The sequence below is a fragment of the Trachypithecus francoisi genome, unplaced genomic scaffold (assembly GCF_009764315.1).
Source record: "Trachypithecus francoisi isolate TF-2019V2 unplaced genomic scaffold, Tfra_2.0 Lachesis_group20, whole genome shotgun sequence".
Taxonomy (NCBI): Eukaryota; Metazoa; Chordata; class Mammalia; order Primates; family Cercopithecidae; genus Trachypithecus; species Trachypithecus francoisi.
The window spans coordinates 4,566,469-4,592,824 of NW_022681466.1; the positions used below are offsets into that span (position 1 = coordinate 4,566,469).

The 26,356-nt window shown below is 44.1% G+C and overlaps 2 protein-coding genes across 16 annotated transcripts in view; one reads left to right on the forward strand and one right to left on the reverse strand.

Moving 5' to 3' along the window:
* Positions 1-18,731, reverse strand: part of FAM104A (family with sequence similarity 104 member A) — a 23,262-nt gene extending 4,531 nt beyond the window's left edge. Inside the window, exons 1-3 of one of the 4 annotated variants that reach the window (XM_033182012.1) lie at positions 18,400-18,703; positions 13,532-13,631; positions 780-842 (exon numbers count right to left, since the gene is read on the reverse strand). In XM_033182012.1, coding sequence (XP_033037903.1) covers positions 780-842; positions 13,532-13,631; positions 18,400-18,620 — 384 coding nt within the window. In that variant the 5' untranslated portion in view covers positions 18,621-18,703. Of the gene's footprint in view, positions 1-779; positions 843-13,531; positions 13,632-13,975; positions 14,052-18,399 lie in introns of those variants that run through there. The other 3 variants (XM_033182014.1, XM_033182013.1, XM_033182015.1) reach the window with 3 other exon arrangements.
* Positions 18,628-26,356, forward strand: part of CUNH17orf80 (chromosome unknown C17orf80 homolog) — a 17,176-nt gene continuing 9,447 nt past the window's right edge. For 5 of the 12 annotated variants that reach the window (XR_004430411.1, XM_033182005.1, XM_033181999.1 and 2 more), the window contains exons 1-3: positions 18,930-19,056; positions 19,500-19,605; positions 21,782-23,304. Coding sequence is in view for 11 of the 12 variants with exons in the window: in XM_033182005.1 (XP_033037896.1) it covers positions 21,789-23,304 (1,516 nt within the window). In the remaining variant the exon portion in view is untranslated. The other 7 variants (XM_033182007.1, XM_033182000.1, XM_033182008.1 and 4 more) reach the window with 5 other exon arrangements.

Below are 26,356 nucleotides of genomic sequence, written 5' to 3' on the forward strand. Positions count from 1 at the left end.
TGTGGTGGCTCGCGCCTATAGTCCCAACTACTCAGGAAGCTGAGGTGGGAGAATAACTTGAGCCTGGGAGGTCGAGGTGGCAGTGAACCAAGATTGCATCACTGCACTGCAGCCTAGGCAATCGGAATGAGACTGTCTCAAAAAATATAAACAAAGACTGGAAAGAAAGAATGAAATCACAGTAGTTATGTTAGAACGGAAAGATTATAGTTGCTTGGTTTTTTCTACACTTTAACTTCTTTGCAATGTGGTTATTTATTTTTATTATAAAAATGTATAAATTAAAATGCTATTTACAAATATATATTTTAAAGTGATTTTTAAAATCCTAGTTCTATCCCTTTTTTGACCAAAAATTACATCCAATAATATGCATATAACTTATCTGAAACAATGAAAACAAGCAATGTTCACAAAGCTGCCATCATTAACAAGACTGAAACCAAGACTTGTGATGGTGCCGAGGCCATTGGAGCTATGGCCACATACCCCATTGCCTATAGGTAGCAGGAGACAACCCCTCTTTCTAGAATAAAAAAGATAAAAAATAAAAACCTCATGAAAGGATGACAATGGGCTGGGCTGATGAAGTCAGATAGCAGGATGTGCAGCAGCTGCAACTGTATTTACATAGAGGCTTAAGAAGTCAAAGTCAAAAACACAAATTGTATTCTACAAAGGCCTCTCCTAACCTAGCATAACAACGTAGAATGGCCACTTGCACCTTGCGAATCACGAATATTTAACAAACAGGTAACTACACTCAATAAGAAACCCACCACGCAGAACGCTTTGTTTCCTCTTAGTCTGTTTTCTTTACTGTTTCTCAATACAGGTACTGTCTGAAAATCAAGGCAAGAACTACAATCAGTTTCTAGTAAGTCAAGTTTTCATCTCAAATTATATCTATGTCATACTATAATAGCATAAGGGTGATGCTACTCTGAGAAAAGGCAAAAGTTCTTTAAATAGATTAGGGAAGATTTCTGTACAAAACTTTGTTTTTTTCAGGGTTAGGTAGATTTGCAATTTCCAGTTCATTTAAAAAATTGTGGCCAGGTGCGGTGGTTCATGCCTGTAATGCCAGCATTTTGGGAGGCTGAGGCAGGCGGATCACGAGGTCAAGAGATTGAGACCATCCTGGCCAACATGGTGAAACCCTGTCTCTACTAAAAATACAAAAATTAGCTGGGCGTGGTGGTGCGCACCTGTAGTCCCAGCTGCTTGGGAGGCTGAGGCAGGAGAATCACTTGAACCCGGGAGGTAGAGGTTGCAGTGAGCCGAGATCATGCCACTGCACTCCAGCGTGGCAACAGAGTGAGACTCTGTCTCAAAAAAAAAGTGTTTACTGGGCCTTATTTATAATGGCTAAAAACCAGAATGACCTAAATGTCCAATAAAAAATTAGTTTAATTACATTACATCCATTATATACATATATGATGAAATTCTATTCAGCCATTAGCAATGATCATAGAGATGTACATACACTAACATCGAAGTCTTTAGCATCATTTTTTACATCATTTCAGTTCATACTAAACAGTGTATATAGTATATCAGTTGATTCTTAAATTGTTTTTCTCAAATGTATACATACATTTATATACACCAAAAACAATCTGGAAGGATATATATGACAAAATATTTAGGATTTGGATCTCCTATTTTATTTTAAAATTTATTTTCTAAAGTGTCTACCAAAAATAATTTCCTTTGAGGAAGGAACTGATCATGAGTAAATAGCTAAAGAATGCTACCATGGCCAGGTGTGGTGGCTCACGCCTGGAATCCCAACACTTTGGGAGGCCAAGGAGAGCGGCTCACGAGGTCAGGAGATGGAGACCATCCTGGCTAACACGGTGAAACCCTGTGAAACCCTGTCTCTACTAAAAATACAAAAATTAGCAGGGTGTGGTGGCGGGCGCCTGTACTCCCAACTACTTGGGAGGCTGAGGCAGGAGAATGGTGTGAAACCAGGAGGCGGAGCTTGCAGTGAGCTGAGATTGTGCCACTGCACTCCAGCCTGGGCGACAGAGCAAGACTCTGTCTCAAAAAAAAAAAAAAAAAAAAAGAATGCTACCATGGGCCAGGCATGGTGGCTCATGCCTGTAATCCCAGCATTTTGGGAGGCCAAGGCAGGCATACCACTTGAGGCCAGGAGTTCGAGACCAGCCTGGCCGACATGGCAAAACCCCGTATCTACAAAAAATTTAAAAATTAGCTTGGCGTGGTGTCGCATCCCTGTAGTCCCAGCTACTCAACAGGCTGAGGCAGGAGAATTGCTTGAACCTGGGAGGCAGGGGTTGCACTGAGCCAAGAAGGCACCACTGCACTCCAGCCTGGGTGACAGAGTGACACTCTGTCTCAAAAAAAAAAAAAAAAAGAATGCTACTACGAAACCACGTAAGGTCTTCAATTACATTTAACTTCAAAATGGAGACTGAAAAGTACTGATATTGCCAACATGAATTTGAGAAGATTGTTTCACCTTAACTACCTCTAAACTTCTAAAGCTGCTTCAGTTGTATTCACTTGCATTGAGCAGGCCCACAATAGTTTTAAACTATTGATGCTTTGGTTTCTATTTTCTGACAATTCTGACCAGTTTTCTCACTACTGGGGAGGCTTAGGGAGTGTCACACAATCTATAGATGGACCAGGATTTTTCTTTTTTTTTTTTTTGAGATGGAGTCTCGCTCTGTGGCCCAGGCTGGAGTGCAGTGGCCGGATCTCAGCTCACTGCAAGCTCCGCCTCCCGGGTTTACACCATTCTCCTGCCTCAGTCTCCGGAGTAGCTGGGACTACAGGCGCCCGCCCCCTCGCCCGACTAGTTTTTGTATTTTTTAGTAGAGACGGGGTTTCACCGTGTTAGCCAGGATGGTCTTGATCTCCTGACCTCGTGATCCGCCCGTCTCAGCCTCCCAAAGTGCTGGGATTACAGGCTTGAGCCACCGCGCCCGGCCGGATTTTTCAAATTGAGAGTGAAACCAGCATAAAATTGGTGGGTTACAACCAGCACTTAAAAAAAAAAAAAAAAAAAGGAAAACAAAGTGTGCGACATAAGGATATTGTTCTGTGAAGTTTTCTTTCAATTATTCACAAATATATTTGGTATGTACTGGGTTACAAAATAAAGCATTTCTATGGAACAGGGTCAAAAAAATTTTTTCAAGTTACTGTAGTTGATCTTAACCCTGTCAGCCACCAAAGTCATCTGCTTTATGGGACAAAGGAAAGACCATTCTTCACTTTTAACCGAAAAGGCATAAAACTAAATTTGAAGTCTGTATCAGTGCCTTAAGATATATACAGAAGTAAAGCATTTTTGTCTCCTAAAGTAAAAATCTTGAAATAGGAAAAAATCCTATTTCCCCTCACTTAGTTGAAGCTTTTTAATATCAGATTGCTTAAGGGCAAAAGCCACTACTTGCTACATGGCTTTGGAAATGGAAACTGCTATCCTGGTAGAGAAGTGTTTACCTTGTCACATCTGTGACAGCTCGAAAAGACGGCAAATTCTTTTACCAAAAGAGACACAACGGTCCAAAGACTTTGAGACTGAGAAGGACCATCAAATAGGAATCCCACTCTTACGATCCTGATGCCTTACAGACTCATCAAACAGTTTAACAAAATCAGTGGTTACAAAGCTCATTTTCTTTTCTCTGAATTGTCCATTTAGACTTAGTGCTGACATGACATGTGACCAGGCTGTTTTCATGACAAATCTGTATTAGCAATCCAAAGAGAAAAAAGCTGTGCATGATCTGTGAAATGAAAACCCCTTGCAGGTCTATGAACACAATCAAGATAAATTTATGAAGGCTCTGGCCAAGAATCTCTCTAAACAATATACAAAGAGTCCTGTTTTGAAGATCTGTGTGAAAAAGAAGGATTCTAGGTTAGTTTTGGCAATAATAAAATCTACCTTGGGCCGGGCGCAGTGGCTCACGCCTGTAATCCCAGTTACTTTGGGAGGCCGAGGTGGGTGGATCATGAGGTCAGGAGACCAAGACCACGGTGAAACCCGTCTCTAAGAAAAATACAAAAAATTAGCTGGGCGCAGTGGCGAGGGCCTGTAGTCCCAGCTACTTGGGAGGCTGAGGCAGAAGAATGGTGTGAACTCAGGAGGCGGAGCTTGCAGTGAGCCCAGGCTGCACCACTGCACTCCAGCCTGGGCAACAGAGAGACTCCGTCTCAAAAATAAATAAATAAATAAATCTACCATTGTATCCTTGTAACTGCAGACATCTGAGTAAGACCCAGAAGAGAACTGCCATGATACAATATTTTGGAATTACCTATGGGCTTTTTATTTCATTTTTTGAAAAAGAGTCTTGCTCTGTCACTCAGGCTGAAGCAGTGGCATGATTACAACTCACTCAAGCCTTGACCTCCCACGCTCAAACGATCCTCCCACCTCAGCCTCTTGAGTAGCTGGGACTACAGGTGCATGCCACCATGCCAAGCTATTTTTTGTAGAGACGGGGTCTCACTGTTACCCAGGCTGGTCTTGAACTCCTGGGCTCAAGATATCCTCCTGCCTCAGCCCCGCAAAGTGCTAGGATTATAAGTGTAAGCCACTGCACCTGGCCACTAGGGGCTTTTTAAAGCGTAAACGCCAGGGCCCCACCTCAGCACCATGCTGGCAAAAGGAGGGCGCAGCTTGTTCTCACATCCAACCACTGGGCAAAGAAATGTTTGTGTGCCTACTATGTACAAGTCATTCCACTAGGGCTGCTGAAACATTCAGTAAATATTTACTGAGCTGAATCAAGAAAGTGGTGGCACCATATCTATTGGTAACAACCGTTCACAGCTACTGTGGTGACGGGAATCCAGCAATGGATGCTGACTGAGTACTAGGAAAGGCTCCTTACCATGAATAGCGTCTCAGCTGGGCCCAGGAGAATGAGGATGAATTTTCATAGGCAGGGTATGACCAATGGGAACAAAAGCAGTCTCAGAAAAGCAAGGAGTGGTGTGGGTGGGCACTTGGCAGGAGTGAGTGAGAGGGAAACTGCGCAAGAGGTGATGGCTAGATTATCAAGAGCCATGAGGGCTGCAAGAACACGTGGGTCCTGAGCATGTAAGACTGGCTCAGGTCTATACTTATGAGTGGGGATCCTAGGAACTTGTGGGAGATGAATGAGGTCAGGGGTCTGAGGGCAGAGCCCTACTGGGAACTTTCATAATACAACAAGCAGGAAGGCATGCCCAGGAGGACTGTGGAAATGGCAAGGAAGGAGGACACGCTGCACCCCCGAGGGGGAAGGAAAGAACTCCGGAAGGAGAGGAAGAAGATACAGGGGACTCGGAGCATCAGGACAGCGCTGGGCAGACAGCAGGTATTCGGGAACTGTTTGCTGAATGGAAAGACCATTAGTGAGCCTGGCAAAAAGATTGAGCGGAGTCAAGGAGGAAGCCAGGATCCAGAGAGGAAGGGAGGGAAAGCTGATGAGAAAGTCCCAGCAGTGGCTGCAGGCAACTGAAGGTGTCTGTCGTGAAGGGAGAGGGAGAAGGCGCACAGGAAGCTGAGGGGAAAACAAGGCAGAGAGGAGGTGAGTGGGGAAAAGAGCCCACTAGCAGGTCAGGGAAGAGATGAAAAGAAGGGAGAAATACTAGAAAAAGCTTTCAGGAGTCCTGAGAGAATATAAAGCAAACAGGCAGAAGGACACACTATTCTCTTTGGCAGAGGGGCAGATACAACGAAACTGTGAGGCACAGGACGGGGAAGTTGAAGTTCATTTTCTTAGTTCAAAGGGCTCAAATGATACATCAAAGGGCACAGAAGCCTTTTGGTCTCTCAGACAGGCCTGCCTTTATTTTCCCACCATACAAAGTCAGTTTAAGAGACAACTCACTTACACCCATGGCAGTAACTAAACCACTCCCAACACTATTTCTACTAATAACCTTAAGAAAGCACCCCCACCCCAGGCAGAAATATTAATCACTAAGCCATTCTGCTTCATAAGAAGAGAGCTACGTGTATATTATCTAGAACCAAATGCTTTCTCTTCTTAATTTGAAAAGCAGGGCTGGGCGCAGTGGCTCATGCCTGTAATCTCAACACTTTGGGAGGCCAAGGCAGGTGGATCACTTGAGGTCAGGAGTTGGAGACCAGCCTGGCCAATAAGGTAAAACCTCAACTCTACTAAAAATACAAACAACAACAAAAAAATTAGCCAGCCATAATGGCAAGCATCTGTAATCCCAGCTACTCAGGAGGCTGAGGCAGGAGAATCGCTTGAACCTGGGAGGCGGAGGTTGTGGTGAGCTGAGATCGCGCCACTGCACTCCAGCCTAGGCAACAAGAGCAAAACTCTGTCTCAAAACAAACAAACAAACAAACAAAAAACAACGAAACTGCTTGGGGTAGCTTACTATGCTGTGAGCTGATGTATTTACAAACATATCAAGGACTTAAACTGTAAGCAAAGTAAATGTATACTATAAATTAGACTAACAGCGCTGTTCTTTCCTTTTGAATGGAACTTTTAAGAAATTAATCTCAGGCCAGGCATGGTGGCTCATGCCTATAATCCTAGCACTTTGGAAGGACGAGGCGGGTGGATCACGTAAGTCCAGGAGTTCGAGATCAGCCTAGGCAACATGGTGAAAACCTGTCTCTACAAAAACAATATAAAAATAAGCTGGGCATGGCAGTGTGCGCCTGTAGTCCCACTTACTCAGGAGGCTGAGGTGGGAGGATCACCTGAGCCTGAGGTGGTCAAGGCTGCAGTGAGCCATGATCATACCACCCACCACACTCTAGCCTGGGAGACAGAGTGAGACCCTGTCTCCAAAAAAAGAAAAAAAAAAAAAAAACAAAAACTTAATTTCAGAGTTAATTTGCTACAGGGTTCTAAACACACAACCCTAACAGTTCCACTGAAAAGAGTCGACCAAATCAGTCTCTTAGAACGTATTAATACTACTACTCTAAGATGGATTAAAGATGAGAAGGAGCAAGAATGAAGAGCTTAAAATAACATTTAAAAAAATTATTCTAAATACTCCTATTGTCATATGAATTCACATTTTTTTAAAAAATCACCTAACACTCAGCTAATTCTTATCAGTTAAAACAAATGAATTTATAGATTCCTAATTTTATGATACATGGATCCCCTGGTTCTATTATTTTTTAATTTCTCACATTTCTGCATTCCCACTAAGAATTCCCTTAGGATTTTGATATTATTAACATCAAAAAGTTTGCTTTCTAGTAGAGACAAGAAAGGGGCTGAAGCTGTCCTAGGTAAGCCACTTCTGTTTTGTTTTTTTTTTCAGAGATGAAGACTCGCTATGCCACCCAGGCTGGAGTGCATTGCAACCTCCACCTCCCAGGTTCATGTGATTCTCCTGCCTAGGCCTCCTGAGTAACTGGGACTATAGGCGTGCACCACCACGCCCAGCTAATTTTTGTATTGTTAGTAGAAACGGGGTTTTGCCATGTTGACCACACTGGTGTCGAACTCCTGACCTCAGGTGATCCATCTGCCTCCGCCTCCCAAAGTGCTGGGATTATACATGGCCCAGCGGCCACTTCTTTTTTATCTCCACATTTTTTCACTCTCTATCTGACATTACTTCACACTGGTCTAAAAAATCAAAATGATCTTATTAAGCTAAGTTAAAGGTATTTAAAAAATTGAGGTCTTTGTACTTCTAAAAGGTATTGCTTTTTTTTAAAATTTAGGGGTTTTTTTTTTGAGATGGAGTCTCGCTCTGTTGCCCAGGCTGGAGTGCAGTGGGGCAATCTCGGCTCACTGCAACCTCCGCCTACCAGGCCCAAGCAGTTCTCCCGCCTCAGCCTCCTGAGTAGCTAGGATTACAGGTATGCGCCACCACGCCCAGTTAATTTTTGTATTTTTAGTAGAGACGGGGTTTCACCATGTTGGTCAGGCTGGTCTCGAACTCCTGACCTCATGATGTGCCCGCGTCAGCCTCCCAAAGTGCTGGGATTACAGGCATGAGCCACCACGCCCAGTCAAATTTAGATTTTAATTTCTTCCCTCCCAAGGATGAGAAGGTATTGCTTTTATTTACTCAAGTAGAAGCACTTTTTATAAGGCATATACCTAGGTAACAGAAGCCAGATTTACATAGTAATTTCTAATGTAATTTGTAGATAGAAATATTAAAACTGAAAGTAAAGAACATTACTCCTTCTACATGTAAATAACAGAATTCAATCTAAAAAGACCAGACCCTAAAAAAAAATTTAACTAAGTTAAATCTAAGTAGTTTTTACCCATCCAAATAGTTGTCCAAGATCAGGACTTGAAAGAAAGACAAAAATTGGTAAAATCATTTCACTTCTTGCTCACTGAAGAGAAAACTGAGCCTGAGATAGATGTTAACTAACGTGATTCATCCGAAGTGGCTTTACACAAAACAAAACATTAGGCTGGGCATGGTGGCTCATGCCTGTAATCCTAGTACTTTGGAAGGTCAAGGTGGAAGGACTGCTTGAGCCCAGGAGTTCAAGATCAGCCTGGACAACATGAGGAGACCCCCATCGCCACAAAAAAAATTTTAAAACTAGCCAGGTGTGGTAGCGCACACCTGTAGTCCCAGATATTTGGGAGGCTGAGCAGGGAGGAGTGCTGAAGCCCATGAGTTCACAGCTTCTGTGAGCCATGACAGCACCACTGCACTCCTGCCTAGGCAATTGAGCAAGACCCTGTCTCAAAAAAAAAAATTAAATTAGCAAATACTTCAACTTAAAAAGAGTATTCTGAGGCTTGTAAGTCATTAAGTCCAAGTTACTGGAGTTAAAATTCAAAGTCTTCAATTCAAGCACCAATCAGAGATTTGGAAAAAAACACAAGACCTCAACTTATTATTTATTTATTTATTTTTGCTTTTCTTCCTGCTAGAAATCTAAAATTGCTTTATAGCTAAGATCATATCATGGCATGTACTTGAAAAAAACATCTTCTAGATAAAAAGAGAAGGAACACTGCTCTTCTCTGTTCCTGATTCAAAAGAAGATTAGGGCTGGGCGTGGTGGCTCACGCCTATAATCCCAGCACTTTGCGAGGCTGAGGCGGGTGGATCACCCGAGGTCAGGAGTTTGAGACCAGCCTACCCAATATGGCGAAACCCCATCTCTACTAAAAATACAAAAATTAGCTGGGCGAACTGGCGGGTGCCTGTAATCCCAGCTACTCAGGAGGCTGAAGCAGGAGAATCACTTGAACCTGGGAGGTGGAGGCTGCAGTGAGCCAAGATCACGCCACTGCACTCCAGCCTGGGTGAGAGTGAGACTCTGTCTCAAAAAAAAAAAGAGAAGACTAGGTCCTAGCTGCTCCTGGGTATATTTAGCAAAGTCTCACAGAACCTCTGCTCTATCTTCTGAGAGAGCACACATGGTCAGGAGCCAAGAGCCCGACAACCACGCCCTGGGGTTCCACTCCTTCTCTGCCTCTTACTAGCTGTGTTCTTTGGACAAGTGACTATCTTTCTGTGTGCCAATTTTTCCATCTGAAAAGTGGAGATAATAATACCTACTAAAATAGGCCAGGCGTGGTGGCTCACGCCTGGAATCCCAGCACTTCGGAAGGTCGAGGCAGGTAGATCACCTGAGGTCAGCAATTCAAGACCAGCCTGACCAACATGGAGAAACCCCATCTCTACTAAAAATACAAAACTAGCAGGTTGTGGTGGCACACGCCTATAATCTCAGCTACTAGGGAGGCTGAGGCAGGAGAATCGTTTGAACCCGGGACACGGAGATTGCGGTCAGCCGAGATTGCGCCACTGCACTCTATCTTGGGCAACAAGAGCAGAACTCCCTCTCAAAAAACAATAAACAATAAAAAAATAAAATGGGAGAAAGAAGCCATTTACGCGCACATTAACTTTTGTACACATCAAGTTTCTCTCTACATAACTAATCCGGCAAATTAGTTCATATTCTTTAGCTTTATAGCATCTAGGAAAGAAGAGGCAAATACTATCTCCATTGTACAGGTAATTGTGATTTACTTGTGGCACAATTTAATGGTTTAACATAAATAAAACACCTCACATATTTCCCAGTACTTGCCGTTATTATTGTATTTAAGAGAAAAGGTTAACTTTTAGAAATGAATTGTAAGTAACTTTTAAATCTTAGAATTAAAAAAAAATCCCTCACAAAGTTCAAGTTATAAGAAAAAGAATTATTAATCAGCCAGGTTAACAAAAAAAAGGAGAAGAAAGAGAATTCTGGCCGGGCCCAGTGGAGGAGGGTAAGAGGCCAGGAATTCAAGACCAGCCTGGGCAACATAGTGAGACCCTGTCTCTACAAAAAATTTAAAAAATTAGCCAGGTTTGGTGGCACACGCCTATAGTCCCAGCACCTCAGGAGGCTGAGGTGGGAGGATCACTTGAGCCCCGGAGGTTGAGGCTGCAGTGAACCATGATCATTCCAGGGCACTCAGCTTAGGCAACAGAGGGAGACCCTGTCAGAAAGAAAAGAAAGGGAGGAATGAAAGGAGGGAGGGAAGAAAGAAGGGAGGGAGAAAGGAAGAGAGGAAGGAGGGGAAGGGAAGAGAAGGAAAGGGGAGGGGAGAGGAGGGGAGGGGAAGGGAGGGGAGCAAGAGGGAAGGAAGGAAGGGAATTCTAGCCAGGCATGGTGGCTCAAGTCTGCAATCCCAGCATTCTGGGGAGGCTGAGGTGGGAGGATCGCTTGAGCCCAGAAGTTCACGACCAGCCTGGGCCATATAGTGAGACATCGTCTCCACAAAAAAATTAAAAAATGAAAAAAAAATAAACCTTAAAAAAATTAATCCAGCGTGGTAGCATGTGCCTGTAGTTCCAGCTACTTGGGAGGCTGAGGTAGGAGTACTGCTGGGGCCTGGGAGGTAGAGGTTGCGGTGAGCTCAGATCACGCCACTGCACTCCAGCCTGGTTGACAGAGCTTATTCATTCACGGAAAACACAGGAAATGGTTTCTCTTACATAACTTAGTTTCAAGGAAACTGATCTCATGGCCCTACCTCAGAATTAAAAGAAAACATTTTCATTAGTAATGTTATTAATAAAATATTTTATTGTCTAAACTATTAATATAATTAAAAATGAATTGTTTTATTTTCCTTTTATACACAATCATCAAAAAGCAGCCAAATGTCCCTAAACTTCATTTTTTGCTGCTACAAACATAATCATTTATTCCAGTAATGAAAACTTAATTATCTGGGGCTTAACTTTCCATTTTAAAAGATTTTCCCTCTGCCTTTTCCTTCTCTAGGTCTCTCATCATTCACTTGTCCTTGTTGCTTGTTAATACTACCGCCAGGAAGCACAGCGCAATGCAACACAGCACAGGACAGGACAGGACCGCACAGCACAGCACAGCACAGGACAACACAGGATAGGACAGGACAGCATAACACAGCACAGTACAGCATAGGATAGGACAGGACAGGACAGGACAGGACCGCACAGCACAGCACAGCACAGGACAGCACAGCAGGCTATTCTGGTCAATGTTCAGTAAGCAAGGCTGAAACTAATGGTTATAACACCCCATTAGGTGATCTACCAGTGAGTTCAGACAGAAACTACCAGTAATGACTTTAAATGATAAGAAAGACAATCTAGCCCTTCCTTCAGATAATGATTACGGAGTGGCTCAACAACTGAATTTCTTTGGACAAGTAAGGACAAGCTAGAGAACCCCGGAGGTTGAGTAACAAGACATTGTTTTCTTCTGTGAGCCCAATGCATAGATTTTAGAAAGAGAGTAAAGGTCATTTTGTACCAAAAAAAAAAAAAAAAAAAACAACAACACTACAATATCTGCCTTACTTAAGAGATCAGAATGTTAATTATTTAAAAAGGATGACAGTTTCTTTCTTTTTTAACCAAGAGATAAAAGCAAGAAAAAGATGGCAATTGCTACTGCTATTCTCAGGTTTCAAAACTGGCAGATACAGGGAAAAACATGTTAATACAGAGAGTTAGACCTACCATACCCTTGACTGAAATGAACATCATATAGCAGGACTTACATACAGACACAAGTAAGGAAATACTGATGCCAACACCATTAAAGTAATCTTTGCATATTCTTTTAATGAACAGTCTTACAGTTCAAAAGAATGGAAACTCAATTACTATTACAGGGTTTTATCATTAGATATTCATGGTAGCCTCTAATCTTGTTTTCTTTCATCCCTGAGATTCCCCAACTATTACATTAAACAAGCTCAATTACCTTGCTGATAATTATAATTTTATATATATATATATATATATATTTTTTTTTTTTTTTTTTTTTTTTTCTGAAACAGAGTCTTGCTCTGTCACCCAGGCTGGAGTAAACTGGGACAATCTCAGCTCACTGCAACCTCTGCCTCCTGGGTTCAAGCGATTCTCCTGCCTCAGCCTCCTGAGTAGCTGGGATTACAGGCGCGCACCACCACACCCAGCTAATTATTTGTATTTTTAGTAGAGACGGCATTTCACCATGTGGCCAGGACCGTCTCGAACTCCTGACCTTGTGATCTGCCCGCCTCGGCCTACCAAAGGGCTGGGATTACAGGTGTAAGCCACCTCGCTCGGCCAGGAAAATATTAAAGGAGGAAAAACAGCTCTAGAAACTCAGGTCTCCACACAGAAGGATTCTATTCTGCACTTGTTCACTGTCTCTGAATGAATGTTACCTCCACGAAAGTTCCCAATTTTTCCCCCTTGGGGGAGTTACTTTGAATTGCTGGCAAAGACAGACTGGATATAGGTCAAATCTTATGATCAGGAACTAATTAAGTACAAATTCTTTGGGTGTGGACGAATTCTACGGTGAGTTATGAGGCTAGGGCTCTTTGTTGTTGAGGCTTTTCTCTTAGTGTGACAACCGTTAAGGGTCAAAATCTCTAGGTGCATAACTTAATAGCAGCATTACTTTACATTGGTTCCCTTTCACCAGCATAGAGCAGCCTTCCAATTGCACAGAAAATTGATCCTCAGTCTGCACACTGAAGCACTCTTTCAGGAAATCGAAAATTGTAAAAAAAGTTCAAGAACACCCACCTCCCCTTCCCTCTCACCATAAGAGCTCTTTTCAGAACAAAATAATGAAAAGTAAAAACACTGAAAAACGGGATTTTGCATACACATACCTTACATATTTTACATGCTTAAAGTTTCTCTTATAAGGCATTTGAATTGAAGCAACAAAATACGTTTATCTTAAGGACAATTCATGGTTTATAAACTAGCAGAAAAGAAGTTGGCTGCTGAACTACAAAACAGGGAGTTCAAACATAGGCTTTCAAAGAGCCACAAAATTTCTAACAAATACAAATCAGTGTGTGCATGTATGACTATGTGCAGATATGTGCTGTTTTGCTGGGGGGAGGGTACACAGTTTCCTCAAAGAGGTCCTGATTTGGAAAAAGAAAGGTTAAACCATCGTAATCCAGTAAGGTCATTTTAAATTATTCTTTAAGTAAATGTAATTACACAGCAGATACTGGGTTATTTCACTGAAGCAGTGAAAACAAGACTGTGTGGCTGCACGTCCTACCTCTGTGTCCCAGGAATCCTGAAAGACAGGGTTTCTGCTACTCCTTTTGGTCTGGGGGGGGAGATGGTTGTCTTCTTCGTTGCCATTCCTTCTCCTTTTCCTGAAATTAAATCACATGGAGAACTGATGTTTTGGACACTTGAATTGCAAATCGTAACAACATATAAATTTGCCCTCTCGCCTGAGAAAACATAATTCACCATATGATATCCCGATAGGTTACTGGTTGCAAGTACACCATCACGGGACACTAAGCGCAAAAATACAACATAGCAGCAGGAAGGTCAAGCTTAAATTAGTAAAACTCATTTCTAAAAAGAAGCTTAACAATGTTAAATGTCTGTTGGGACTAAAACAAGAACAGGAAGAGGTTAATGACTAAGCTTTCAACCTAATTAAGGTTTTCTTCTTTCTATACTCCCTGAAATTACAATTCCGAGTTACCTAATTGTACTCCCTTCCATATGACAACATTTGAAATAAGAGTGGCTGCCTTTGCCTATTTGCCCTGAAAACCCTTATAAAGGTACCTCTTGGTCACATTAACCTGATTATTCTGGCAACACTAGTTGGTATTATGATATAACAATTACTTCACTAGATTGTTACTATGAGATTATAGCATAAGCTGCTTAAAATTTCCAGGTTTAAAGAAAAATCACACATCTTTCTTAGGCAAGTGTTCTCAGATGTGCAAGAAAGACCAAATTTGTATGTACTCTATTTAAGAATTATGTGCTGTCAAAACGATTTCTGAACCCGTTAGAAAACAGAAATAAATTAAAGGAGGTAAAATTTTAAGTCAAATTGCCCGGAACTGTACTGTCCAATATGGTAGCCACTAGCCACATATGGTTATTTACATTTAAATTAACTAAAATTAACCATCCAGTTTCTAGGTCACAGCAGCCCTGTTTCTAGTGCTCAGTGGCTACGTGTAGCTAGTGGCTACTGCGCTGACCAGCACAGATAAAGGACATTCCTGTCACTGCAGAACATTCTCCCCAGCTGCACAGGCTAGAGGTCTGTATGTACGTGGCAGCAGCACCTATTAAAAAACCCTTCAAGTTTCAGCTTTCTATAGATAAGAGACAAAAGGCTAGTGTGGACACACAGCTTTTGGAAAGCATGTACAATTGGAGGATATAGTGTCTTCTATATAATTATACACTTTCTATAAGAGTAGGGTGGCTTACAGTGGCAGGTCTTTAATCCTAAAGGTTTTGAGTTGAGGTCTGAATATTGGAGAAAATAAATGATCACCTTGAGCTCAATTCTCTGTACTCTGCTGCAACATTCTGAATAGGTCTAACTTCAAGAATGAGTATGGATCTCAGCTTCAGTTTGGAATAATAAAGAGTGTGTGGTTCTGATAAAGCTTCAACCATCCTGCACTGGGCTATGTAGTTTACCTCATTCTAAGACATCATTTCTGCTCCCTACCTTTCTCTTAGGAGATCACATCTTAGCTGCACATTACTCTGAAGTAGATGGAAGTTAAAAAAAAAAGATGAATACCAGGTTTTAATAATCACTAAACAGATGTGCTTTTATCATAAATTTGAATCAAGAAACTGCTAATTTCATCCTAATATGATCAAAGAATTTGCGTGGGAGTGTTCTGCAGAGGCAAAGCAACATCCACTGGGAGGCCAGTTGACACCCAAAGAGAAACTCATCGAATAAGTAGCAGCTGCTGGTCCTCACACACTCATTTTTATCAGCGTGCCAACAGCTGATTGGGCTTTGGGCTGCTGAGTCACTCTAACCAAACTTATGAGCCAGATCAAAATTTGCTATCTCCTCATTTATAATGAGGAATAGATCTTTCCAGGGACAAGACTATGAATGTCAAGGAGGTTGCATGGCAGAGGAAGTGTAAGAACAAAAAAAGATGAGCTTGTTTTGTGGATTTCAACTAATCTCCGGGAGAGTCACATGAAATATCCCTGCCTCATAAATTACTTGATCTCTCAAAGTACCAGAATAATCTCTTTGGCCTGCTGGTGGCCTTCTCCTTTGGATGGTACCAGATTAAGAGTTCTACCTGTTCTTTATTTGCCTTTTTCTAGGCTCTTAGCAGATCTCATCCTTGAAACATTCTTCTTTCAATAATGGTGTTAACAACTGGCAAGATTACAGCTTCATGCTCATCCCTATCGGTTCAATCAATCAGATCACGGTTTTTGGCATTAATGCCACAGACCAGGTTATAATTTTAGCAGGCACCCCTACAACTGATTATATTCTCCCCTAACCATCTAGGTGCAGATTACCGGTTAGCATCTGCTACTTCTAAAGATGGCTGATTCCATCACATTGCATCATTTCATTTCTCTCCAACCTTCCTGCCATCTCCTAGAGACTGGGCATAGAAATAATCTTAAGAGTATGGGCTGGGCACAGTGACCGTCACCTGTAATCCCAGCACTTTGGGAGGCCGAGGCAGGCAGATGACTTGAGGTCAGGAGTTCGAAACCAGCCTGGCCCACATGGTGAAACCTGTCTCTACTAAAAAAACAAAACAGCAGGGCGTGGTGGCGCGTGCCTGTAATCCCAGCTACTTGGGAGGTTGAGGCAAGAGAACTGCTTCAACCCAGGAGATGGAGGTTGCAGTGAGCCGAGGTTGAGGTTGCACCACTGCACTCCAGCCTGGCCAACACAGCGAGACTCCGTCTCAAAACAAACAAAAACAGTATGGAAACTAGTGGTTTTCAAACTTTATTTTTAAAAGTAACAGAACTCTTTCTTACTGTAAAAAAAATACTCTCTATATAAGAGAGAACGGATCTGTTGAAGCAGGGACTCCCAGTCTGGTGAGGTGGCTCACATCTGTAATCCCAGCACTTTGGGAGGCCAAGGCGGGTGGATTCCTTGAGCCCAGGAGTTCAAGACCAGTCTGGGCAATATGGTGAAACCCCATCTCCACCAAAAATACAAAGGTTAGCTGGGTATGGTAGCTCACATCTGTGGTCCAGTTACTCAGGAGGCTGACGTGGGAGCATTACCTGAGCCTGGGAGGTTGAGGCTGCAGTGAGCCATGACGGGGCCACTGCACTCCAGCCTGGTCGCCAGAGTGAGACTCTGTCAATCAATCGGTCAATCAACCAACCAATCAATCAACAAGCAGGGACTCCCTCACCACACACCCACCTCTCTGCGGCTATCCAATTTACTGAAAAACCATCTTTTTTTTTTTTTTTTGAGATGAAGTTTCGCTTTTGTTGCCCAGGTTGGAGTGCAGTGATCTCGGCTCACCGCAACCTCCGCCTTCCGGGTTCAAGCGATTCTGCCTTAGCCTCTCAAGTAACTGGGATTAAGGCGCCCGCCACCAGGCCAGACTAAGTTTTTTGAATTTTTAGTAGAGACGGAGTTTCACCATGTTGGCCAGGGTGATCTCGAACTCCTGACCTCAGGTAATCCACCGGCCTCGGCCTCCCAAAGTGCTGGGATCACAGGCGTGAGCCGCCACGCCCAGCCAAAAAACTACCGTCTTAGACCATCCTAGAGCTGGCAGAGCTTGGCCCATCATACTCCATTAAACACTGGCAAGAAAAGCCTGTTCAAATCAAATAACTTATTTAAAACATGTTGAGATTATTTGTGTACTAGATAAAAGGAATCTACTACCAGTATAAATGCATTCAGATTAGTTGTGTACAGTAGAATTTTTATTTGTAGGAAATATTTAGATTTTTTTTCCGATATGTGAGACACCCCAAGAGAATACCGTAAGTATAAACTGGTTTGGGAAAGAATAATACGGCAGTCGGGTCAGGTTCACCGTATCTAAAGCTCTTGTTCCTAATTCCGATAGCATGTCTGTAATGGGGCCCCCAATTTCAAATTTAGTCCACTCTTCTTTTCTATACAAGGAGAGGCTTTATGCTCCACTTGCTCCATGACCCAAATCAATAATCCCATGCAGCAGCTTGGGGAACCCGAGGTTTTCACCATGGGACCAAATAAACTCAGGATACTTTTGAGAACTTCTAGCCTGTGAAATAACTATCTCAGAGAAGGATCCTTGTGGAAAGACCGTAACATGAAGAGCATTCTGAGGTAACCCTTCCCAACTTTCTCCTCCACACATTCTTGCAGAGGAAATTAAGAGGGAGAAAAAAATTAAGAAATCCCAACTTAGTTCGGACTCTAGGAGTACATGTCAAGCACAGAACCCCTAATTTAATACCCAGGTCCCGAGGCCAGGCTCCCTTGGGAAGGCAGCGAGTGCATCGCGATAAAATCCTACCTCCCGCCTTCGGAGTCAAACGGCCCCGCATCCAAACAGTTTAGAATCCAGCTTGTTCTTAATGCTACAGTCAAGAGAGGATCTATAACCCACCTTGGTCATCTGCCCTTCTATGTTCACAACCGTTCATAGCACAAGTTCTTCGGTCTAACCTAATCTTTCCCTGCTGCGGGGTTAAGCCCAACCTTTCTTTCTGACCTTGGGGAGCCGGCAGCTCCCCGCCCGGTGCCCTCACAAAAGCCTGAGGGGGCTCCCTCTCCAAGATGAGACGTTTCTCCCATCCCCCCACCCTCCTAAATTTAGGACAGGGAAGCTTTAGGGCCACTGTCTCTCTTCCGGGACCGATCACACTTCGTTCCAAATAGGAAAAGATAGGGGGGTAAAAAGATGGAGGGGCGGGAGACCTGGACCCCGGAGAGTCACCTTCCAGCTACCCACAGAAACCAAGCATCCGATCACTCGCGCATCCCTCTCCCCTCCTCCCCTGGCCCGCAGTGCACCCCACAGGGAGCCCTGCCGGGTCCACACTTGCTCCGACCCCCATTTCGCGCGCCCCCTCGGCTCCATCTCCCAGATCCTCAGGCGACGAGTGGAAAGGGGGTCCCTTCCCTCTCACCTGGGACGGAGGCGCTCGCTCATGGCAGCTGGCGGAGGGAAGCTACGCGGCGCCGCTCCGCGAGAAGAGGGAACAGAGGGGGTTGTGTTTCGGCGGCCGCCACGCCCACCCCCTCGGGCCTTGGCTCTCGCAGCCGCTCGGGTGGACGCAGCCGGTGGCGAGTACCCCTCAGTCGGACCCGTACCACGGCTACTTCCGGCGTCTCCTCCGCGCCCCCCCATGTCGCTGCCGCCGTGGTACCGCCCTCTCGCGGCTGCGCAGTTGCACGATCCCAACCGCGCCGACTGGTAACCCCGCCCACGGGAAGAGGCGGGCTCGGAGGGGAGGAGCGACTAGGAGCTTCTGGGAGAAAGGACCTCCCCTGGGGTGGCGGAAGCACTCGCCTGTTCACAGCCAACGGAGGGTACGGTATGAAAGTCAAGCCAGGTTTCAAATAAACTCAATTATGTCATAACAATATCATACAAGTATTTGAGTTGCATCCGTGTGAGGTAACATTTTTTAAAAATAGGCGGACCTATCCGGCAGTGGTGCAGACGGCCTGACGCGGTTCCCTGGCCGGGGGTTGGGCAGGCGCTTGGGGGGCTTCCCTGGGGGGGCTTGTCGCCGGGGCCGCCTGGGCTTTCGGGTCTTCCGAGGTGAGGACGGTCCTCTGAGGTGAGCTCACAAGGGCGGGGTTGTCTTCCGCGGCCCACGTTATAGGTCTGGGGAAGACTGTCCTGAGTGGAGAGGGGAGGGAATCGGGTGCCGAGGCCGGAGGAGTGTCTTCCTGGAACCGCAGGAGGTACCCCTCGGTGGGGTTGCGGGAACGCCGGGCCGACCCCATCCACTCCGGTGGCAGAATCAGAACAGCTTTCAGGGAAAGGAAGGGTGCGGGGAGGTGGGCAGGCTGGTAACGCGGCCAGAGGAGGGAAAGGTGGCTGGAGAGTGCCGGAGGTGAGGGTGAGGATCAGTGGAACTGTTGAGGTCCTCCTTGAGCCCAGAGGCTTGGGAGGTCTTAACTCTCTGCTTTCCGGAACCTGTGTATTTGGTTCAGTACCGTGCCGCATTTACTCATTACGCGTGCTGTCAAGTCACCTGTCTCATCGTGTCTTACACAGGCTGACATTCACGTTTCATTCTGCCACGCTCGGGAACGGTGATCGGGGAAGAATGGGGATCCGGGAGAAGCACCCGCAAAACTAGCATCCTCCTAGAGGAGCTCGGGTAAGTAAACAGCCAGCCACATATAGACGTTACCGTGGGAATGTACCGAGATGTTTCAAGTAGGATTGAGTGTGAGGTGGAGTGGAGGCAGAAGCATCTAGCAGGTGTCAAGCCCTTTCTAACGTAATTAGCCGAAGGTCCATGGACTGGCTTCATTTGTGTGTATTTTTGTAAATAAACAGTCTGTGGCTTTCATCCTATTGTTAGTGTGTACCTCCAAACAAAGTAAGACTGATGGCTCAAGCCTGTAATCCCCGCAGGCCGCCTGTAATTCCAATAGGCCGGGCGCAGTGGCTCACGCCTGTAATCCTAGCACTTTGGGAGACCGAGGCGGGTGGATCATCTGAGGTCAGGAGTTCAAGACCAGCCTGGCCAACGTGGTGAAACCCCGTCTCTACTAAAAATACTAAAATTAGCCAGGCGTGGTGGCACAGGCCCGTAATCCCAGTAATCCCAGCCACTTGGGAGGCTGAGGCAGGAGAATCGCTTGAACCTGGGAGGCTGAGGTTGCAGTGAGCCGAGATCGTGCCACTGCACTCCAGCTTGAGTGACAGACAGAGTGAGACTCCATCTCAAAAAAAAAAAGACCGAACAACAACAAAGTAAGAATGATTACTGTAGTCTGTTGGCAGAAAACAGTTTTGTTTTGAATGACTTCATACAGGATAAGGTGGGTTGGTTGCTTTAACGAATGGGTTGGTCAAAATTGTGTCTGTTTTGTGAATGGTTTCAGTCACCTTTTTTAATCTCTTTGGTGGTCAGAGATATTACCAGTTGTAGTACTGAATAATATTTAATCGTTTATATCTAAAGAATTCAGTAAGCAAATATTGTATGCCAGGCTCAGTGCTAGGTTTTTACATACAGCTGTGTGCAGGATAGATAGGGTTCTTGCCCTCTGGAACTTTATAGAAAGAATAAGAGATGTGGAAAGGAAATAACTTTCAACTAAACATCGGAATTAAACATTTTCTTTTCTGGACTCTAAAGAATAACAGGTACAAATATACATGGTATAAATGTTTTTTAAAATTTTTTACATGGTATATATTTAACAAAGATGTCAAACTAATTTGCCAGTAATCTGTTGTACTAGAAACTATAAGTAGGCCAGGCGTGGTGGCTCACACCTGTAATCCCAGTACTTTGGGAGGCCAGGGCGGGCGGATCACAAAGTCAGGAGATCAAGACCATCCTGGCCAACATGGTGAAACCCCGTCTCTACTAAAAATACAAAAATTAGCTGGGCGTGGTGGCGGGTGCCTGTAGTCCCAGCTACTCGGGAGGCTGAGGCAGGACAATCGCTTGAACCCGGGAAGTGGAGGTTTCAGTGAGCCAACACTGCACTCCAGCCTGGTGACAGAGTGAGACTCCATCTCAAAAAAAAAAAAAAAAAAAGTATAAGTGAAAAACAGGGCTGTGTTCTTACCATGTATATATTTGTGCATTATACATACATTTTATGTATATCGTGTGTGTGTATATATATGCATATTACTAAATGTTAGTAGAGCTTCATTTCTCATTCTTAGATTGTGGGAATTCTAATATTTTCTAATATTTTCTTCTTACACCCTAGTGGATATTCCATATATCACTTTGGAAACCTGTGCTGTAATCAATAACCTTTGGCCGGGCGCAGGTGTGGTAGCTCACACGTGTAATCCCAGCACTTTAGGAGGCCGAGGCGGGTGGATTGCCAGAGCTCAGGAGTTCAAGACCAGTCTGGGCAACACAGACACCGTGAAACCCCGCCTTTACTAAAATACAAAAAATTAGCCAGGCATGGTAGCATGCCCCTGTAGTCCCAGCTACTTGGGAGGCTGAGATAAGAGAATTGCTTAATGCTGGGAGGCCGAGTTTGCAGTGAGCAGATATTGTGCCACTGCACTCCAGCCTGGGTGACAGAGCGAGACTCTGTCTCCAGAATAAATAAATAAATAACCTTTGGTTCCTGGCCTAAGTTTTTTATTCTTTACCATTCTGTCCTTAAATAACGTATTTATGGGTTTTTAAACAATTTTTTATCCTCATGTAATGACTAGTTGACTTGCTGTAACCTTAAGTAGCAAACATCTAGCTTGTTCCAAATGAATTTAAAAGATACAACACATAAGTAAAATATTGCTGTTTACAAACTATGTGCTTCTCATAATCTCACATTTACGTTTTTCAGGAATAGGATGAGTGATAATCCACCCAGAATGGAAGTGTGTCCTTATTGTAAGAAGCCATTTAAACGATTAAAATCCCACTTGCCATACTGTAAGATGATAGGATCAACCATACCTACTGATCAAAAAGTTCATCAGTCCAAGCCAGCTACACTCCCACGTGCTAAAAAAATGAAAGGGCCAATCAAAGATTTAATTAAAGCTAAAGGGAAAGAGTTAGAGACAGAGAAAGAAGAAAGAAATTCTAAGTTGATGATGGACAAACCAGAACAGACAGTGAAGACCTTTCCACTACCAGCTGTTGGTTTGGAAAGAGCAACTACTACAAAGGCAGATAAAGACATCAAGAATCCAATCCAACCATCCTTCAAAATGTTAAAAAATACTAAGCCAAAGACTACTTTCCAAGAAGAAACCAAGGCTCAGTTTTATGCATCAGAGAAAACCTCTCCTAAAAGAGAACTTGCCAAAGATTTGTCTAAATTTGGAGAAAGTCAACGTAATCCTTCAGAAGCTGGAGCGTCTTTACTGGTTGGCTCGATAGAACCTTCTTTGTCAAATCAAGATAGAAAATATTCCTCAGCTGTACCTAATGATGTACAAACTACCTCTGGTGATCTGAAATTGGACAAAATTGATCCCCAAAGACAGGAACTTCTAGTAAAATTACTAGACGTGCCTACTGGTGATTGTCATATTTCTCCAAAGAATGTCAGTGATGAGGTTAAAAGGGTAAGAATGTCATTATTAAGCAATGAGAGAGATTCCAAAGGCAGGGATCACCTCTCAGGAGTCCCTATTGATGTTACAGTTACTGAGACTCCAGAAAAGAACACAGAATCACTCATTTTAAGCCTTAAAATGAGCTCACTGGGTAAAATCCAAGTCATGGAGAAACAAGAGAAAGGACTTACTCTTGGAGTAGAGACGTGTGGGAGCAAAGGAAATGCAGAGAAAAGTGTGTCTGCAACAGAAAAGCAGGAACGGACTGTCATGAGCCATGGCTGTGAGAATTTCAACACCAATGATTCAGTCACAGAAAAGAAGTCTCCAGGAGAAGGATCACATTTAAGTTTGTTCATTCCAAGGGAGACAACTTATGAGTTTCATTCTGTATCGCAGTCAAGTAGTCAAAGTCTTGCTTCTCTAGCTACAAAATTTCTTCAAGAAAAGAAAGCAGAAGCCTGGAATCATAGTCGTGTCCCTGATGTAAAGACATTAATGGAGAGTCCCGAGGGACAGGTGTCTCCGGAGCCCAAATCTGATAGTCCGTTCCAAGCATCACACACTAGGTGCCAGAGTCCTATATGTTCAGACCAGCGTCACACTCCTCAGAGCCCCCTCACCAATCACGCTGCAGCTGCTGGCAGGAAGACCCTTCTCAGCTGTGTGGGACTGGAGTGGTTTCCAGAGCTCTATCCTGGTTACCTTGGACTAGGGGTGTTGCCAGGGAAGCCTCGGCGTTGGAATGCAATGGCCCAGAAGCCACAAATTACGACTCCCCAGGGGGAAAGACTCTCACAAGGTAACAGCTTCTTTTCAGTTGCCATCTGTCCCATCCAAAATGCTCTCTCTGCCTTTTGAATGTATAAGGGTCAAGATACTAACATTTTCAGTCATTGAGTTTATTTTCACCTAGGCATGCCACTAGACTGCACATAAAGTCTTGAAAGAGGCTGGGTGCAGTGGTTCACACCTGTAATCTAAGCACTTTGGGAGGCAGAGGCCAACGCAGGTGAACCACTTGATTTCAGGAGTCGAGACCAGCCTGGGCAACATGGCGAAACTCCATCTCTACTAAGAATACAAAAAATTTGCTGGGTGTGGTGGCGCACCTGTAGTCCCAGCTATTTGAGAGGCTAAAGTGGGAGGATCACCTGAGCCCTGGAAGTCAGGGCTGCAATGAGCTGGGTATGTGCCACTTCACTGCAGCCTGGGCGATGGGAGTGAGACCCTATCTCAAAACAAAAAAAAAAAAAAATTGTCCTGAAAACATTCCTTCTTGCTTCAGGGTCAGTAGTGGTGGTTTATCCCTCTCTTTTTCTCTCCCCTAAGAGTTGAAGATTACACTAGGGCAGGCTGGCGATCATGAGAGCAGCTGAGTTTCTGCATTGAGAAGAGGCATGTCCGGTAGAAACTGGATGGGTAAACAGACTCGAGAAAAACATAAAGACTTCAAAATTCAACTAGATAGAATGAGCACTGTGTTCAGAATCCAGTTAGGACCAGGCTGTACAAGAAATAGGTTCTAAGTTTACAGGACAAGAAATGGGTTCTAGGTTTCAGGCAAATGCAACATCTAGGAATTCAGAGTAGCAAAGTAGGATGCAGGTGGTAGGACACAGGTAAAACTAGCCAGGTAAGAAGGGCAAGCAAGGCAGATAAGTGGAATTGGAGGCTCAGGAAATGAACAGTGACGATCAAGGACCAGAAATAGAGGATGTGACTAAAAACAAAAGAAAAAATGTAGGCCACAAAGACTAGGACGCAAGAGTAAAACCAGTGATTGAGCCTGGAAACAGGAGAGATGAGGTAAGAGGGACTTGGGGCGAAAGACTGAATATTGAAACTCACCTTGATTATGAATCAAACTCTTCAGAAGCTTCCTAGAGGCTCCTTGCTGATGGCTGGAATAGGTTAATAGGAGGGAAGACCAAGGCCCAAGGAGCTAGGAAGTTCCTGACAGTCACTGGAAATATCTTTGCTTTTCTCTGCTGAATCTCATCTTTAGTTATTAGACCACCTCTCTAGTTAAAATACATAACATTTCTTAAGCTTTTCTAGGGGCAGGGTTATTTGTAAGGTAGCATACCTCTCTTGTGTAGTGGTCATTGGTGCTTTCATGCTTATTTTGACAGGAGACCTGTAACAACTCAGAATAGGTTTGCAAGAGAAAAAGTGGTATTATCTGTTCCTAAAGGGAAATCGTTTTCTCCTCTGGTAGATTTTGCAAATGATGTCATATTCACTAAACCTCTATTTGCCTGGTCTCAATAATGGATGTGTACTAAGAGCAGAACATTGCTAGCTCAAAGCTACATTTTCTTTAACTACCTTCTATAAACAGGCCTAATGTCTAGACTTTTTTGTACAAAGTTGTAGTCACAAAGTCAAGCCCCTTCTCCATAATAAACACATTTTGGCCGGGCGTAGTGGCTCAAGCCTGTAATCCCAGCACTTTGGGAGGCCGAGACGGGCGGATCACGAGGTCAGGAGATCGAGACCATCCTGGCTAACACGGTGAAACCCCGTCTCTACTAAAAAATACAAAAAAACTAGCCGGGTGAGATGGCGGGCGCCTGTAGTCCCAGCTACTCCGGAGGCTGAGGCAGGAGAATGGCGTGAACCCGGGAGGCGGAGCTTGCAGTGAGCCGAGGTCGTGCCACTGCACTCCAGCCTGGGCCACAGAGAGAGACTCTTGTCTCAAAAAAGAAACCAAAACAAAACAAAAAAAAAAACCACATTTAATTATATTAACATTTGTGTTGCTTTGTGGTTTTCAGAGTGCCTCTATCTGTATTTTTATTCTGGCCACACAACTCTTGAGAGGTGGGCAGAGTGAATTTATCCCTATTTTGTAGACGATGAAACAGGCACAGAGAGAATAAGTGGTTTGTCCAACTTTGTGTTGCCAATAAATAGTAGAGCTGCAAGGAGAACCTAGTTTCCTGAGGCCTAGTTTAATCCTTTCCACTAAATCATGTTGTAGAAAATACACCATAACTAAAACCACGTTTGTTATAGTGCCATTCTTTTCTGTGTGAGGGTTTTTGGTTTTTTCTTTGTTTTTTGAGACGGAGTTTCGCTCTTGTTGCCCAGGCTGGAGTGCAATGGCGCAATCTCGGCTCACCTCTGCCTCCTGGGTTCAAGCGATTCTCCTGCCTCAGCCTCCCATGTAGCTAGGACTACAGGTGTGCGACACCACACCTGGCTAATTTTGTATTTTTAGTAGAGATGGGGTTTCTCCATGTTGGTCAGGCTGGTCTCGAACTCGTGACCTCAGGTGATCTGCCCACCTCAACCTCCTAAAGTGCTGGGATTACAGGTGTGAACCACTGTGCCCGGCCTTCTGTGTGTTTTTCAATTGCAGATGCACACATTCCCCCCATGATAAATCTCTCTAGCAAGCTGAAGGACTTGTGTATTTTCTGTACTATATTTTATAGTGCTTAGGAATATCCCTGATACACACTTTTCATTTTAGAGGAAAAAAAGGGAGGGACCTGACGTTTATCTGCAATGACTATGACTATCATTATGCTAGATACATTATCTCATTTAGCCCTCTTAACAGCTCGGTGGTGACACCACTGTCCCACCCTCTTATTCCTCATAAGGAATCTGAGCTTCAGACATCTTTTTTTTTTTTTTTTTTTTTTTTGAGACGGAGTCTTGCTCTGTCTCCCAGGCTGGAGTGCAATGGTGCGATCATCACTCACTGCAACCTCCGCCTCCCAGGTTCAAGCAATTCTCCTGCCTCAGCCTCCCGAATAGCTGGGATTACAGGCGCCTGTCACCACGCCCAGCTAATTTTTTTTTTTTTTTTTGTATTTTTTTGTAGAGACGGGGTTTCACCA